The sequence below is a fragment of the Mytilus edulis genome, chromosome 7 (assembly GCF_963676685.1).
Source record: "Mytilus edulis chromosome 7, xbMytEdul2.2, whole genome shotgun sequence".
NCBI lineage: Eukaryota > Metazoa > Mollusca > Bivalvia > Mytilida > Mytilidae > Mytilus > Mytilus edulis.
Genome location: NC_092350.1, coordinates 56,319,749 through 56,335,492, shown reverse-complemented (window position 1 = coordinate 56,335,492; position 15,744 = coordinate 56,319,749). Strand labels below are relative to the sequence as shown.

Genomic DNA, 15,744 nt, shown 5'->3' with positions numbered 1-15,744 from the left:
ATTTCTACTCCACAGATTTTTTTCAAAAAACTATATGTTGTTAACATATAAATTTCTGTTTTAATGAAATAAACTAATTATAGGGTCACCGATTTCGTGTTTTGTCTGATAATCAATTTTTAACCTTGTTGGTAGTGAAAAACGTCAAAATCTACGGTTTTACGGCTTGCATGGCTTTGACGTTACGATTATTTCGACGTTTTTTTCACAAAGAACACAATTGTGAATGATATATACCGGAAAAACGAAGTCGGTGAGGGATATTTTACTATCAATTACTATTTTTGTTTTACAGGTTGATATGAGATATAGGTCGATACGAGACGATGAGATTAATATCAACATACAAGTAACAGCGTTTCTAATAGCAGACGTATGTATGCGATTCAAAATTGGATATATTTTATCTTTACCCTTCCAGGTTACCTGGAATCACACCAGTTTTTTTAGTTGGATTTTTGTGTTCTATGTTGTGTCTTGTAAACTGCTGCCTGTGACCATTTTCCGTTCTTTTGACATGTTAAGTTTGTTTTCGATTTATGAGTTTGAAAATATATCTTGGTCCTTTTCATTTAAAAAAAAACATTAACAAATGTTCATATGAAGCCTTGTTTTTTGTAGAAAGAAACAACGCTTTAAAACTATCATTATAAATATAACCGCCTCTATTGTCTAGTCGTACCAGTGTGCTCATTGGGAGTGTGAGAGATCGTAAATTGATCAATGTTCAGTATTGAAGAGTAATGGCAATCTATGATCAACTGGAGTCATGATAAATTATGTGTTCTGCTAAGGTGTCATGTTGTATGGTTAACAGGCATGTTTAAAACATGCTTTGGCGTGTCGGTTTAATACAAAACAGGATTCATATCACATTTCAAAATTTTTCTTGTCCTGAATATTTGTTTAATTTGCTACTGACCTAACCAACCATTTGTCATCAAATATTTTCATAGTTTCTTTCCAAATATTTTTATATACTTACGGTATAACTATTTGAACGACTATTTTATTGTATTACCTTGCTTTTATATTTTCAGAATGAACAGGCTTATCCATGGAGTGAAGTCAGGAAAGAGAAATCTTCAACTAGAGACTTGTTGAATGCTGATGCAGGATTGCGAGACTTTCGTTCCTGGGTTGCCAATACTGTTAATTTACCCTTACATGATCATGCCATTTTGTTTACCGGGTAAATAGTTATTTATGGACTACGTAGTCATTTATATACTATATTTTCAGTAAATCACTAAACACTAAAAAAAAAGGAATTTGATGCAACTGTCATATAAGCGAGAGGTTTAGCGCTATAAAACCAGGTTCAATCTACCATTTTCCACATTTGAAAATGCATGTACGAAGTCAGGACTATGACAGTTGTCGTTGTCCATTCGTTTGATGTGTTTTATCACTTGATTTTGCCATTTGATAAGGGACTTTCCGTTTTTATTTTACTTCGGTGTTCAGTATTTTTGTGATTTTACTTTTTATACATTTATTTTATTATATATTGTTTGCTATTTTCAGTCTAACGCAAAACAATTGAATGACATAACGTATAAATAACCACTTACATGTCGTATAGTAAGATTAAAATTTATCATGTTTTTTTCTTTCAGTTATGATTTATATACAGAGGTGAACAAATTCAAACTTTTACACACCGCAGGTATGTTAAGTGTTTCCAGATAAAGTATTGATTAGAAATATTTAAGGCAACAATAGTTGAACACCATTCATATCTCATAAATGCATTAAAAATACACAAATCAAGATAGAAAAATATTTAAAAAATGATAGAAATACCCACTTTACCTCGAAACTGAGCGATACCAAGAGAGCCGTGGTGTAGTGGTTAGTGCATCGGACTACTAACACAAAGGTTCCTGGTTCGATTCTTGTTTCGGGATGAAAATTTCAGGGACTGAATTTTCGGCTCTCCCTTGACACCATTTGCGAGTATGGTATTGAGGAAACGATGATAATCCGTCGGAAGGGGACGATAAATGGCTGACACGTGTAAGAGCGAGCCATATCTCTTGCACGTTAAAGACACCCTTGTAGATTTCGAAAAAGAGCAGGTTAATGCCGCTACAAGGCAGCACTCGCACCCGCAAAGTGGAAAGGGATTAATATAAGTTGCAAAACTTGTTTTCCAATCAACTATATATAAATATGTTTAAATTGAATACCAAGATATTTTGCTTTATTTTTACTTACCAGTATCAGTTTATCGAGGTTTTTAATTCCGTATGTGTGCTGTTGATGAGCCGATGCTAGTCTAGTTAAACTCATAATAAGTACTAGGTTTAAAAGTTTAGTACGGTGGACCCATGATTCGTCTTCATAAGACACATCATTCATACTCGAATAAAAATGGCTGAGAAGTATAACTAGGTACGAAGATGAAGAACTTTGTTGACGACACAAAATTCTGAAAGGTTTTACCAAATACTACTACTACTACGGTTATCTATTTTTGAAATAGAAAAACATAATGTGCACATGCACGAACAGAAGATATGTAAATGCAATTATACATTATGCCATTGAAAATGGTGATGTGACAATTTGAATGTTAAAATCATCACATTGTCATAGCTTTTGGTCTGAAGTACATCCGTGTCAATATTGCTAAAAAGGTGAGAGGTCAACGAGTACTCGGGTACTCGAGTATCGCTCGGTAGCACCGAGTATCGAGTACAAAAATAATACTCGACTTATCAGTTTCCTGTTAGAATTATGTTGCTTTCTTAAGCTTAAATGAAAATATTGTATTGAGAGCGCCTCCCGGGTAATTAAATATCAATAAACATAAATTAAAATAAAAAAATGATTCGAGTGATTGCGTTAAACTGTCATTTAAAATTCCTTTACAAATGTAAATAGAGTAAGGCTATAAACAAGAGCACTTGTATAAGGCTTACACTTTTAGCTTATCCTAGTCATTCCCCAACCTTTGTACCGTCAGTGCATATATTTTTTTCAGCAGAACTTTTACCTTCCTAACAAAGTTGAGAAATCACCTCGTAATATTATTAAATACAATTACTCGAGTATCGCTCGGTAAATCCAACGAGTAATCGATTAGTAAATCTTTACCGAGTTGACATACCTAATAAAAAGGTCAAGATATGAAGCTGCCTTTCTACTTTCGGTAGTATATTTAATATCAAGTTCACTTTGATACAAGCGATGTAAGGCTGTCCCTTTGGTATCTTTCGTCCCTCTTTTCTATAAGTTTTATGCTTTAAGTAGTGTTGTAGAACTGTAATTATCCATTGGAATACCAACCATAATGTAGAACCACCAAACTCAGCAAATATGTTGTGAATATCATCGTCGGTGTAATTGTTGTTTGAATGAGGGCAACAGTAGTATACCGATGTTCAAAGGTCATAAATCGATTTAGAAAAAACAAACCTGGGTTACAAACTAAAACCGAGGTAAACACATCCACTATAAGAGGAAACAACGAACAATAGAAACACTGAAGAGAGCCCAAAAAAGCTAACATACATAGAAACGAACTATTTGATAACAGGTGTCATATTCCTGACTTTGTACAGGACATTTTAATAATAAAACAATGGTGGGTTTAACATTGTTAAATGGCTAGCAAAACATCCCGCTTTAAAATAATGTCAAAACAATTACTGAAATGACAACACTACGTGACAGAAAGAAATACAACACACACGCACGCAATTAGTGTGGGAATAGATATACTCTTCAATTCAGCAGACCCTATGTTAAATGATTATTTAAACTAAACATAAAATCATACTGACTTTTACTTTATCAGGATTAGCTTTTATTGGCTCCTTATGTAGACCTAACGGAGATAGTGTTTCTATAGTAGAAGACAATGGTGGATTTCAGAATGTTGGTACTGCTGCACACGAACTAGGACATAGGTATATAAAAAAAACAATTCAGAGCTAAAATGTCAATTCCAAATGGAGAAGTCCACAAAAACTGACAAAAATCAAACGCAATCAATTTATAAAATTAAGATATGTGCCAACAAGTGGGTTTCATCTAAATAGTTCATATTAACATATTTAATGGAGCTCATACATTTCAAATTTTGGTTGCAACTTTGGTCAGACATAATTTTCAACTTCCCTTAAATGTTATTTTGCTAAATATGTATTTATGTGTAAGTAGTTTTTGAAAAAAAGTGAGCCAAAAGAGCGTATTGAATAGAACAAATTAAAGATATTGTGCATTTATTTACATAAAGACTGTTACTCAAGTGCCATGAAATCAAATTATTCACACAGAAAAAAACAAAAGATCATCAATCAACGAAAATTTTAACTTACACAAAATTCCCAAGTACTTTTTAAGGTAGCACAATACAAAGATTTTTCATCCCCAATCAGACATCTTTAAACTGGTGTAATTCCACTCATCTTTCTTTAAATATTATAAATGAGGTACCAAAAGAAAGAAGAAGGACCAATCTTTCAAATTGTGATAGTTTCATTGTGACATAATTATTACATCATAAATTGTTATGTAATTAGTTGCCATATTGTGATGTCTATACTTGAATGAATTTAGCTTCTTTGTTATTCATAGCATCCCAAAATATTTTATAGATTCGTGCACAACACAGTTTGACCTCCAAAACTGTGTCTCAGATTTTTCCTATTGTATTTCATTCTCTCATAAATCTTCAATGAAGTTTGCAACATCAATTCATAAGAGACCACTAAATTCAATTGAGTATAAAATTTGTTCTATTGATGTTTTTGGAAATCTGAGACACAGTTTTGGAGGTCAAGCTGTGTTGTACAAGAATATATAAAATATTTTGGGATGCTATGAAAAACAAAGAAGCTAAATTCATTCAAGTGTGGACATCATAATATAGCAACTAATTACATAATAATTAATTATGTAATAATTATGTCATAATGAAATTATCACAATTTGAAAGATTAATTTTTTCTTCTTTCTTTTGGTACCTCATTTATAAAATATAAAGAAGGATGAAATGAATTACATCAGTTTAAAGTTGTCTGATTGGGAGTAACAAAATCTTTGTATTGTGCTACCTTAAGTATGTTATTCCCGATTACAGAATAATTTTCATTGGTAAATGTTTGTGCCAATTGTGGTTATTTGAAAGAAGAAACCGACTCACAATTGACAAAATCAATAGCAAAGAAACATCTCTTTTATTACTGTTCTCATCTTTCTATTCTTAATATTGGTAATACTGAAGACTTAGTATTCATAGTAAACAAAAGTTGTTATCATTTAACTTTGAAGTCTTGGTGCCTTGCATGATGGTGAGAAAAATGAATGCCAGTCATCTGACAGATATGTTATGGCGACATCTACAAATCAGACTATCCCAGTAGAGAAAAGAATAAACCAATGGCAGTTTTCACGGTGCTCTGTTGAATATTTCCGTAGTTTTATTTCTGATTTAATGAGGTATGTAATAAAATGTGTGATAACAGTATTTAACTTTCAAGTTTGGCGTTAGAAAGGTTAAAAGTGTAGAATTAAGGAGACAAGAACGTTATAGATTGGAAAGATCGCCTTACCTAGTTCAGGATGCTGCTTATCTTCTCTTTGTCTTATTCCTTGTGCATATATGAGTAAATTGAATATGTTTGTTGTTTCTTTGACACATTCACCGTTTTAATTATCAATTGTACTATCTATCACATGTTTTGTTTTATACGTATCGCTACTTACAAGGCTTTCATAAGCCGGTGATAACAACTATATACAAGTAGCAGCTTTTGAATTATATCGAAGCACATAACACTCAATAGTTGAAAGACATTATGACAATGTAAAGTATCATGAGTATGACTTGTATGACAGATAATTACATCAAAATTTCTAAGAAAAAAGTTTGAAATGTCCATGTGGCAAAATTAAAACTTTAGTGTTATTACAAGAGATTCTAGGACAAGTTTTATAAAATTTGGCCCAGTGTTTACAGGCACTGAATAATTTTTGGAGTTATTCATTATTGCAGCAAAGGTGCTACTTGCTTGACAGAAAGTTTTAAAGATGCTCGAGTTGTGGACTCGAAAAATATGCCAGGACAAGTTTTTACTCCAAACCAGCAATGTCAGCAGATATGGGGAAATCAGTCTTACATTTGTCAGGTATAATGATTTATACAATAGTAAAAGATTATGAGAGACCTAAAACAAAACCGCAAACAGCTTATCAGAAAGAGAAAAATTAAAAATGGAAAATAAAAAGCTGTCATAACAGACAAGTAAAAACATTGATCACAAAAGCAATAGATAGAAACTTATCTAAAAGTGAAGTTTTTTTGTTGTTGTTATTTTGTTATTTTTCATAATGAAACATGTGAAATTACATACTACAGTATCAAATACAAATAATAACACTTGTAAAGTGACCAAGTCATAAAGATATCATAAATAAAGGTATAACTATTACAATTGATTTTGTTAATCAAAAGCTACTTCAACAAATGCCACTCTAAAAGTGAAGTTGGCTCCATAAAAAAAGAAAATGCCAATAGATTATGGGACAGGATGGAATATCCTACTTTTGGTCTAAGCCTGTCAAAAGAATTGTACATAAATACCATATGCATTCTTGTTTTCAATTTAATTAAGTTTATTTTCAAGAAAAAAATACATTTGATTTTACGGGTTAGGTACATTTGTGTAGTTAATTTTACATGTGGGTTTGAGATATGATCTGTAAGTTAAGTATGTGGTTTCAAATAAAAAAGGTTTCTCCATTGCATATTCATTGCACTGGTATATTTAAAAAGAATGCGGAGAGTATCTAAACTTAATTTTTCGATAGATATCACAAGACTCCGTATGTTTACAGTAATAACTTAACTATACATCATACGTTTCTTGTTTATTTACATGCAGGGTACAGAGTTTGGAAATGCCAGTAGTATATGTACCTCTATGTACTGCCTTGATCCAAGTACAGATAACGATTGTGTACTACAAACAGCGGTGAGAGGAACATCATGTGGATTCAGAAAGGTAAACATCTCTTTAGCTTCGAATACAGTTTCAACTGAAACTCTTGTAATATTACTTACAAAATAACACAACAGACATTTTACTTCTCCCTTCACTATCTATAATTCCAAAACATCGACTTCTCTTTATATTATGCATTCAATATCTATATTTGAAAAAATCTATTCGAAAAACAAATAAAAAACAATTTGAATAAATAGAAAGCTGATCTGTAAAATGATACAAGAGGAATGTGAAAGTCATACTATTATCTTCCTTTATAAAGCTTTTGATAATAAAGTTAGTATAATTTTTTTTCATTGTTGTTTCGTTTTGTCCTAACTTTAGCACGTCGGATGGACACTTAGTCAATATAAGACTCACAGAAAATATGTTGTACTAATTTATTTTCTTATTAGCCAGAACTTGTCATGCACTAGAATTATCCGGCAGTGTCATCGAAGATTTATTTTGCACGTTTCAATTAAATAACACTCTTCAATGAAGCTCGAATCAAAATTGTTGGGAGTAAAATTATATACCAAGTTAAAGAGCATTAAACCCAAAATTAAGAAGTTTGGTAAAATTTGGCGCAGTAGTTTCAGAGGAGAGTTTTGGAGAGAAAAAAACAGACGACGAACGGCAAGAGATAGGACCATTCACACTGGCATTTTAGCCAGGTAAGCTCAAATGAAGTAACAGCTTTTAATAAATAAATTTTGTTTCCTTTTTTCAGTGGTGTGTTGAAGGCCGTTGTATTTACTCTGATGATGCACCAGAAAAAGATGGTAATTGACATACACATAAGAATACTTTTTATAATCAACCAATAGCTGGTTTCTTATATTTCGCCTCTTTTTAACGTTTGAAATGCTGTCTTAATCTTCCAGTTAAAATTTTTATAAGTTTGTAAGCAGTCCTGTATTATAAAAATAATAAAAGCTGTGAAAAAAACATTTCAAACAACATTTATAAACAAGACATTTTGCTTTCCCATCATTGATTTATAACAAATTTGGGTTGAAAGATTTTTAAAGATTCTTTTTGTTTTAAATGATGACAATATATGTATATTAATTTCTGTTACACAAATCCAGTATCATGTAGTGTGTAAATAAACTCATTTCAGATACAAAAACTTGAATTGTGTACGCAAGATGCCAATTTCGTCGTAAAGACTCTCAGTGGCGCTAGAATAAAAAAAAAACGTCCTTAAATTCTGAAAGGTTTTGCCAAAAAATCTTTGAGTACAAAATCTTAAGTATTATGAAAAATTAAATGTTTTTTTTCTAAAAATTTATTGATTTACAATGTAACCTGTCTAAACTTAACCTCTTCGGGATTTAATATTTTGTTAGTTTTAGGGAGCTGTTACAAAACGTATAATAATTTGATATGACTTGGCTTATGAACATGGAAAGTTAAGCCAGGTTTTCGGTTTATGCAAGATTCGGTCAAGACAGGTTTCACTGTAACACGTATCTTCGTAATTTTAGATAAATGCCCACATGGTGATCAGCCTGGCGTAGCATTTGTTGGACAAACATGTGAGGCTCTTGTGAGTACGACACCTGCATATTGTTATCAAGAGAAGGTCAGAAGCAGGTGTTGTGCCTCATGTGCCAAGCTTTTTACCTGGCAAGCAGGTAAGAAAATTGTTAATATTATTGTGAGAGTATTTATGACAACTTTTACAATATAATAAACAAGCCGGGTAAACATGATCAATTGAGTCTCAAGTTTCAATTATTTTTAGTCAAAGTCTTAAGGGTTTTTAATTAGTTGTCTCTGCGACTGGACATATGATTTAAGCATTCCTATTTGAACTTTCCTGAACTTGATCATTATCAATTGTAATAAATGTATTCGTCCAAAGCTTTCGTGCTTTAATTTTGGCTGTTCTTATGTACCCTACCAATTTTACAGATTTCAATATTTAAATTATTGAAGTGTTTGGTTTGTTTAACTTATTTAACTATTAAGTTTGATGTATGATTGATTGATTAATTGATTTTTTAGTGTTTTAACGTCATTTTTGAGCACCGCATTTAGGCTACATCGTGGCGGATAGTTTTTATAGGTGGAGGATGCCGCAGTGTCGGAAGAAAACCATCAACCTTCGACAATCCTGGTCAATTTAAAGTTTGACGTATGCAAAAGTACTGTTTGGTATACTTGCATACATGTGTTTAGATATAAAATAATAGATAAACTCTGAAGAAATTTTCTTTTATCAGTTATCAATACATTTAGATTGATTATCAAAAAGGTGTATTCCTTCTATGCAACATAACTTTATAACTGATAAAATTTTGAAATAGGGCTATGATTAACTTTTTCAACACGATGGATGTTTCATTTTTTTTCCTTTTCATCAGGTTGTGAGTATGGGGATAGAGTAAAGGGTTGTCAACCATGGCACTGCACAATTGCCACCCAAGACCGTGACTTGAAGTCAGAGTGTTGTTCTACATGTAAAACGGGAATACCTATCCCAGTGACACAGAGACCTACATACACAATCAGTCCCTACACTACAAAGGCTCCACCAGTAGCTCCTAAATTGGACCACTGTGAGGATATTGCTACTATCAATGGATACATGTGTGAAAAATTCATCGAAAAATATGGCAGACATGTGTGTTACGATAGCGTAGTTAATTCCCATTGTTGTCAGTCTTGCACGAGAACACAGACTGAACCTACACGTGAGTGCTATTTTCAAATATAGATATAGCTACTGTATCTAAATACTTTTTGTTACTCAGCAGTTAATTTAAATATTATTGAAATAATAAATGTTTTCGTGATATTTGAGAATTGATATAAATAGAATTTCGGGACTACTATATGACAACTTAAGTGCATACATATCAATTTCCTAAATATATACTTATATTCCGTTACTGTAGTTTGCCAGGAAAACCAAAACTAAAAACATTTGTCATTGATATACATAGATAGAAGAGATACCAAATGGTCATTCAAACTGAAAACTGACAATGTCATCGCAAAAAAAACCTGAAAACGACGAAAAAACATACAACAGTACAAAAAACAGACCATAGAAAAATAAAATTAAGAGTCCTACGAAAACCCGGGTTATCGCCAGTGATAAATATAGTTTTTATTTTAAATAAAAGAAAATATGGTTTTGACTCAATAAAAATTGTTATAACTTTCATATTTCAGATTGCATGTATGGTGACAAAAATCCTTCATTGTGCCAACATCATGCAGAAAATCAGACATCAGTTTGTGGTGCTTTAAAAGATTACTGTTGTCATTCATGTGGGTTTACCTTAGGATTGAACTCAGGGTCATCCATAGTTACATGGACAATTTTGTCCATGGCAACTAGTTTAATAGCTTTAATAAATCTTTATTTTTAAACTAATTTTAAACCTACTGTAACAGTGCCAAAAATGTTTTGCTTTTTAGTTTAAACAGACTGCTAGTCATTTTTATTTGTTTTAAAAAGTTGTTACCTTATATTGTATATTTTTGTTTACATCTTAACAGATTGATGTAAGTTTGTTGGTCAGTAATATATACTACAAGTATACAGATATTCTTGAATTCAGTTGTTATCAATAATGCAATTAGAGTATAACACTTGTTGACAATGGCCGCTGTACCTAAGGCAAACAGCAATCAAGTCATTGTAAAACATAGGTTGTTTGAAATCAGTATTATCAGACTATATGCCATAATAGAAAATAAAACCACATTATCGCCCTCCTTTCATTTTAATGCACTTAGTTATCTTATCTGAGATGATTTAAGCTACAGTACAGCCACCACAAGTGGAAGTTTCTTAGCTTTTTGTATATGGATATACGAAGATATGGTATGAGTGCCAATGAATAAACTCTCAATCCAAGTCATAATTTGTAAAAGAAAACCATTATAGGTCAAAATACAGTCTTCAACACTGAGCATTGGCTCACATCGCACAGCAAGCATAAAGTGCCCCAAAAATGACCAGAATAGTCTTTTATCCTTTGGTCTGTCTTTCTTTCATATCTTGTCCCCTTTGTTATCTTTTGACTTCTTGATTACCAAGATTCAGCATAAGTTATATTAGAGTAAAATGGAATAATTAATTATGTGATTTTATAGTGTCTACCATGAAACGGCCATTAGAGTCCTGGGATATATATGAAGCAAGTGTACAAAATTCTGAAGTTTACTTGAAAATTTGCAGAAAAAATCTAAATCTATTTCAACTGCATTTTTTTATATATAGAATGCTTTTATATATAGGTATTTTTCTTAACACTAAAAGATAATCTATATAAATTATGAGCTAATAGAGCATTTGTTGAGTCAAGTTCAATTTCGTCTGATTTTTAATATTTTTGGTCTGCATTGTAATTCATCATAAATAATTTTTATGTATTTTATTTCATCATTATCTCTACACTTGAATGTTATCCAAGTTATAAAGTTCATTGTTAAGTTTTATCTCTGTGAAGAAGAAAAAATCAATTCATCATGCATCTTTTTTAAGAAAAAAGGCAGGTATTTTGTCTATAAGTAAAAAGAAAATAAAAAAGCAGAACAATTTTTTTTAACAAAAAATTTACACTTTCTAAAAGCATGTTCATTCTAGAAATGTATGCATACTTTAAAAAAAAAGAAATAAAAGGCCCAATTGGTGAAAACAATGTACAAAATTAAAGTTGTGTGGTAATTTTTGAAGTTCTACAAATACACTAGAAATTATGCATTTTGTTATGTGGAGAAGTTAGGAAAAACGCTATATTGACCACAATTTGTACACGTTTATATGTTTTAATGGACTCTGTTTTAACCAAATAATTTATACAATGCAGTCAGATCACAGAATTAAAAAAATGGGATTAGTTGTAAAAACTTTTATGAAAAATAATTAAAATTTATCTTATGCAGGTCAGTTCTAGTCCAGTAGCTTTAAATGGCTATTTTAAACAGTCGCTAACGCTAAAATTGATGGATAATTCTTACACTAAAGGAAATTCATATCATAAATATTCCTTCCTTGAAAATGCTTTTTTCAGTTTTTATTTTTTCTTACTTTTAAAGGCAATTTTTTGTAATATCAATCCTATTAAAATATCATTTTATAAATGAAAAAGAATGACACTAGAATTCATTGTGATTGCAGGATGATTGATAAAAAATGTCTTTTCTACAAATATAATTTCTAAAAAATTCCTACTTTACAAAAAATCTGACAATGAAACAAAAATATTTAAAAAAAAACAAAACAAAAAAAAATCAATAATTAAGAAACTTATTGTTTATTGCTTTTTTTTTTACAATGTTTAACTTATTGTAAGTTTTGTTTTCATTTGCAACAAGACTTTATTTATCTGTTCTTCTTCAGTTTATATTTTGGTAATTTTGAGTGACATATTTAAAGTATGTTAAATGTTTAATAGTCATAATGTACATCATTAAAAGTCATTTCTATCAATCTGTTATTTTTCTATCATTATGAATCATATAAAAATTGAAAAATGAATAAATATGTTTAAAAAATGTCTAGTTTATTGTAATTTCAATGTTATTTAAAATCATTATGGAGACTCACAAAAGAGTTGTGTCTTTACCAATCATATCACATATTCTTATTTTTTTATATTACAAGTTGAATGGAGAACTATATATAGAAATAAGAAACTGTGAGTGCAAAATATACTACTCTCCAGCGAACTCATAATGTGTAAAAAGTAAACAATTATCAGCCTTCAACAGAGAGCATTGACTCACACTGAACATCAAGTTATTAAGAACCCCAAAATGACTAGTGTGGAACAATTTGAACAGGAAAACCAACCGTCTAATCTATATAAAAAACGAGAAACAGAAATACTTATGAACCACATTACCAAACGAAAACCACTAAACAACAGGTTCTTGACAAATGCAGCGGGTTTAATTAAGCTTCAATAAATCTGACTTTTTTTCTAAATTTTGAAGCACACATGAAGAATGAGAGAACCTAGAATTTTACCAAACTTGTAAATTGAAAATTTTTAGGATCAGCATAGTCACCTGTATTTGGGAGAGGAGGAAGCTTGCTGATCTGATTGCCTTATACCCTTTTATACTTTTATTCATATGCACTCTTTTAACAGCATTTGTAGATACAAATTTCCTTAGCATAGTTCTGAAATATAAAAATGCCTTCTATATCATAATGCACATCTACCACATTATCAAGTTTTGTAAATGATAAAGAAGAATTAGAAATTATTTTTATTTAATATCATGACTTCTTTGACATTTTCCTCATCTGCCAATTGTCAAATTTACTGAATGCCGCACTCAACAATTCCTCCATATGACCAGTGAGCTGAAAGATAAAAACAAGTATTAAAAATAAAAATAGGATTTCTCTAATTCTTACCAAATCTGTACTTTTAAAAAACATTGATTATTATTCTTTGAATCAATGGGATGTTTGTTAGAATCAGTTCTTTATTGGTCAAAATTCAACATTCCTGATGGTGTCACATATTTTGCTGATCATTAAAGAAGATAGATAAGATTTGTCTACATGAAGTCTTAACTCATTAAAAAAAATGTATATTGACACTTTTTACAGAAAACTTAACACAAAAACTGAATTCAATAAACAATAGAGCTATCAGTCACTTATGAAACCTCGATTAATGTTTTTGGTAATCAGGAAGTTAAATAGAGAAGCATCAGAAATGCCTAACACCATCAAGCATAATCACATTAAGCTCTTATTAAACAGTCTGAAGAAAATGCGAAAAAGTTTTTTGTAGTAAACATATCCATGGATGGATTCCTTAAATCACTTACATTCAATGCATAATGGTACTGTTGTATACTTTCTTTCAAAGGTTGCAATTTTGCCATCTGAAATTTCTCAAGTGTGCTTTTCATTCGAACAACCTGAAATTATGAGGATCAGTATGATTACCTGTATAAATTGTAAGAAAATTCAAACACTATCCACCTGTCACCTCTGTATAATTAGAAGAACAATTGAAGCTCATTGTGTAGAACATGGATTATTCAAAAGGAGTCTGTACATCATACTTTATTATAGTTTTAAACTTTATAAATGTATTCATTATGAAGCAACTTATTGTCAATCAGTTCTGGTTATTATTACATCAGCAAATGAAGGACTTACCTTCAGATTTGTGAAGGTGTGTTTCATAACAATAAAAACCAAGGCTCACCAAATGTCTTTCAAAATGAGTTTATTCATTCTTAAATTACAATGACTTCTATAAACATGTTTTTCATGGTTTTTAGAATAAGTCAGGCCCTTGGTATTTTCTTGTGAATTGTTTAATATTTTTTCAAGACTGATCCCTTCCATGCTGACTTTAAGGTTTGATTTTTGCTCATTGTTGTAGGCTGTACAGTGCTCTATAGCTTTTAACATTTTTGTCCTCTGATATCTGGTATATTATTATCTCGTGGGAATTATACTACATCTCCTTACTTCTATATCTATGCTTTACGACACAACAGTTTTTAGCGTCTTGCATGTTTTTATTTCATTTTGGTTTCATTTATATGTTTTGGAGATTGGTGTGATGTCTATTTTCGATGAACTAGTATACATTTTTGTTAAGAGACGAGCTGAAGCCAGCCTCCGGGTGGGAGATTTTTTCACTCTCTTGAAGACCCCTTGGTGGCATTTGCCTCTTTTCTGCTGATTAGTTGGGTTGCTGTCTCTTTGTCAACCAGCACAAAAATTGAATCATCAAGAGTTGAAATAGACACAATTTTCATTGCTTTTAGATTTTCTCCACATTATGACAACAAATTTCACAGTTTTCTTTAATTAGACTCTTTAACTAAAACTTAAACATTAAGTTTGTAATGTCTATTATATTAAGCCAAAAGAGTGCAAACAAATACATGAAATGAAGTGTATAAACATGTGAAGCATGCATTGAAATTGTCAGACACATACGACAGATTTTTTTTTTTACGTGGTACCAATTTTCATGGATTTAGATAAAAATGATATTTTTGTAGATACTTGATTTCTTGTTTCTTTTTTCAAGTAAAGTAAGTCCTTATACACCCCTCTAGACAGTAAAGTAAGTCCTCATACACCCCTCTAGACAGTAAAGTAAGTCCTCATACACCCCTCTAGACAGTAAAGTAAGTCCTCATACACCCCTCTAGACAAATACCTGCAGGTTTATGTGTATCCATGAAAATTGGTATCCAAAGATTAATAATGAAGCAACAGTATATTGTTACTGAACTGATTCCCACAACTACCTTTTCTTCTAATGATTTACTCTGTACAGGGAAACAGGCCCAGAAATGCCGTAATAATTCAAGTAATGCATTATATTGTGTTTTTAATTCTTCTTGCATTTCTTCTGGCACCATATCTGTAAAAACAATATGAAAAGAGTTTCTTGTAAAAACCAATTTTCTTGTAGTCATGGTAATTATAATTATAATGTTAAATGCATAAAACATACGTTACAGTATATTTGTCAGCCTATTTTCAAGGGATAACTTTCTCCATAGCTAAGAAATATATAATTCCACGAAAATTGTTTATTTAAAATTCTAATTCATGGAATAAACAAGAATGTGTCCAAAGTTCATGGATGCCCCACTCGCACTATCCTTTTGCATGTTCCATGGACCGTGAAATTGGGTAATAATCTAATTTGGCATTAAAATTAGAAAGATTATACTATAGGGAACATATGTACTAAGTTTCAAGTTGATTGATCAAAAACTACCT

The 15,744-nt window shown here is 31.0% G+C and overlaps 2 protein-coding genes across 2 annotated transcripts in view; one reads left to right on the top strand and one right to left on the bottom strand.

Annotated features, from left to right (window-relative positions):
* Positions 1-11,553, top strand: part of LOC139481828 (A disintegrin and metalloproteinase with thrombospondin motifs 16-like) — a 29,184-nt gene extending 17,631 nt beyond the window's left edge. The window contains exons 7-17 of the mRNA XM_071265342.1: positions 296-373; positions 1,041-1,192; positions 1,620-1,669; positions 3,806-3,917; positions 5,284-5,451; positions 6,008-6,140; positions 6,897-7,016; positions 7,732-7,783; positions 8,492-8,641; positions 9,374-9,703; positions 10,188-11,553. Of these exons, the coding sequence (XP_071121443.1) occupies positions 296-373; positions 1,041-1,192; positions 1,620-1,669; positions 3,806-3,917; positions 5,284-5,451; positions 6,008-6,140; positions 6,897-7,016; positions 7,732-7,783; positions 8,492-8,641; positions 9,374-9,703; positions 10,188-10,387 (1,545 nt within the window). The 3' untranslated portion in view covers positions 10,388-11,553. The remainder of the gene's footprint in view (positions 1-295; positions 374-1,040; positions 1,193-1,619; positions 1,670-3,805; positions 3,918-5,283; positions 5,452-6,007; positions 6,141-6,896; positions 7,017-7,731; positions 7,784-8,491; positions 8,642-9,373; positions 9,704-10,187) is intronic.
* A 1,675-nt stretch (positions 11,554-13,228) lies between these two features.
* The window catches only part of LOC139481829 (general transcription factor IIH subunit 1-like), an 18,377-nt gene continuing 15,861 nt past the window's right edge, over positions 13,229-15,744 (bottom strand). The window contains exons 11-13 of the mRNA XM_071265343.1: positions 15,264-15,379; positions 13,815-13,907; positions 13,229-13,338 (exon numbers count right to left, since the gene is read on the bottom strand). Of these exons, the coding sequence (XP_071121444.1) occupies positions 13,252-13,338; positions 13,815-13,907; positions 15,264-15,379 (296 nt within the window). The 3' untranslated portion in view covers positions 13,229-13,251. The remainder of the gene's footprint in view (positions 13,339-13,814; positions 13,908-15,263; positions 15,380-15,744) is intronic.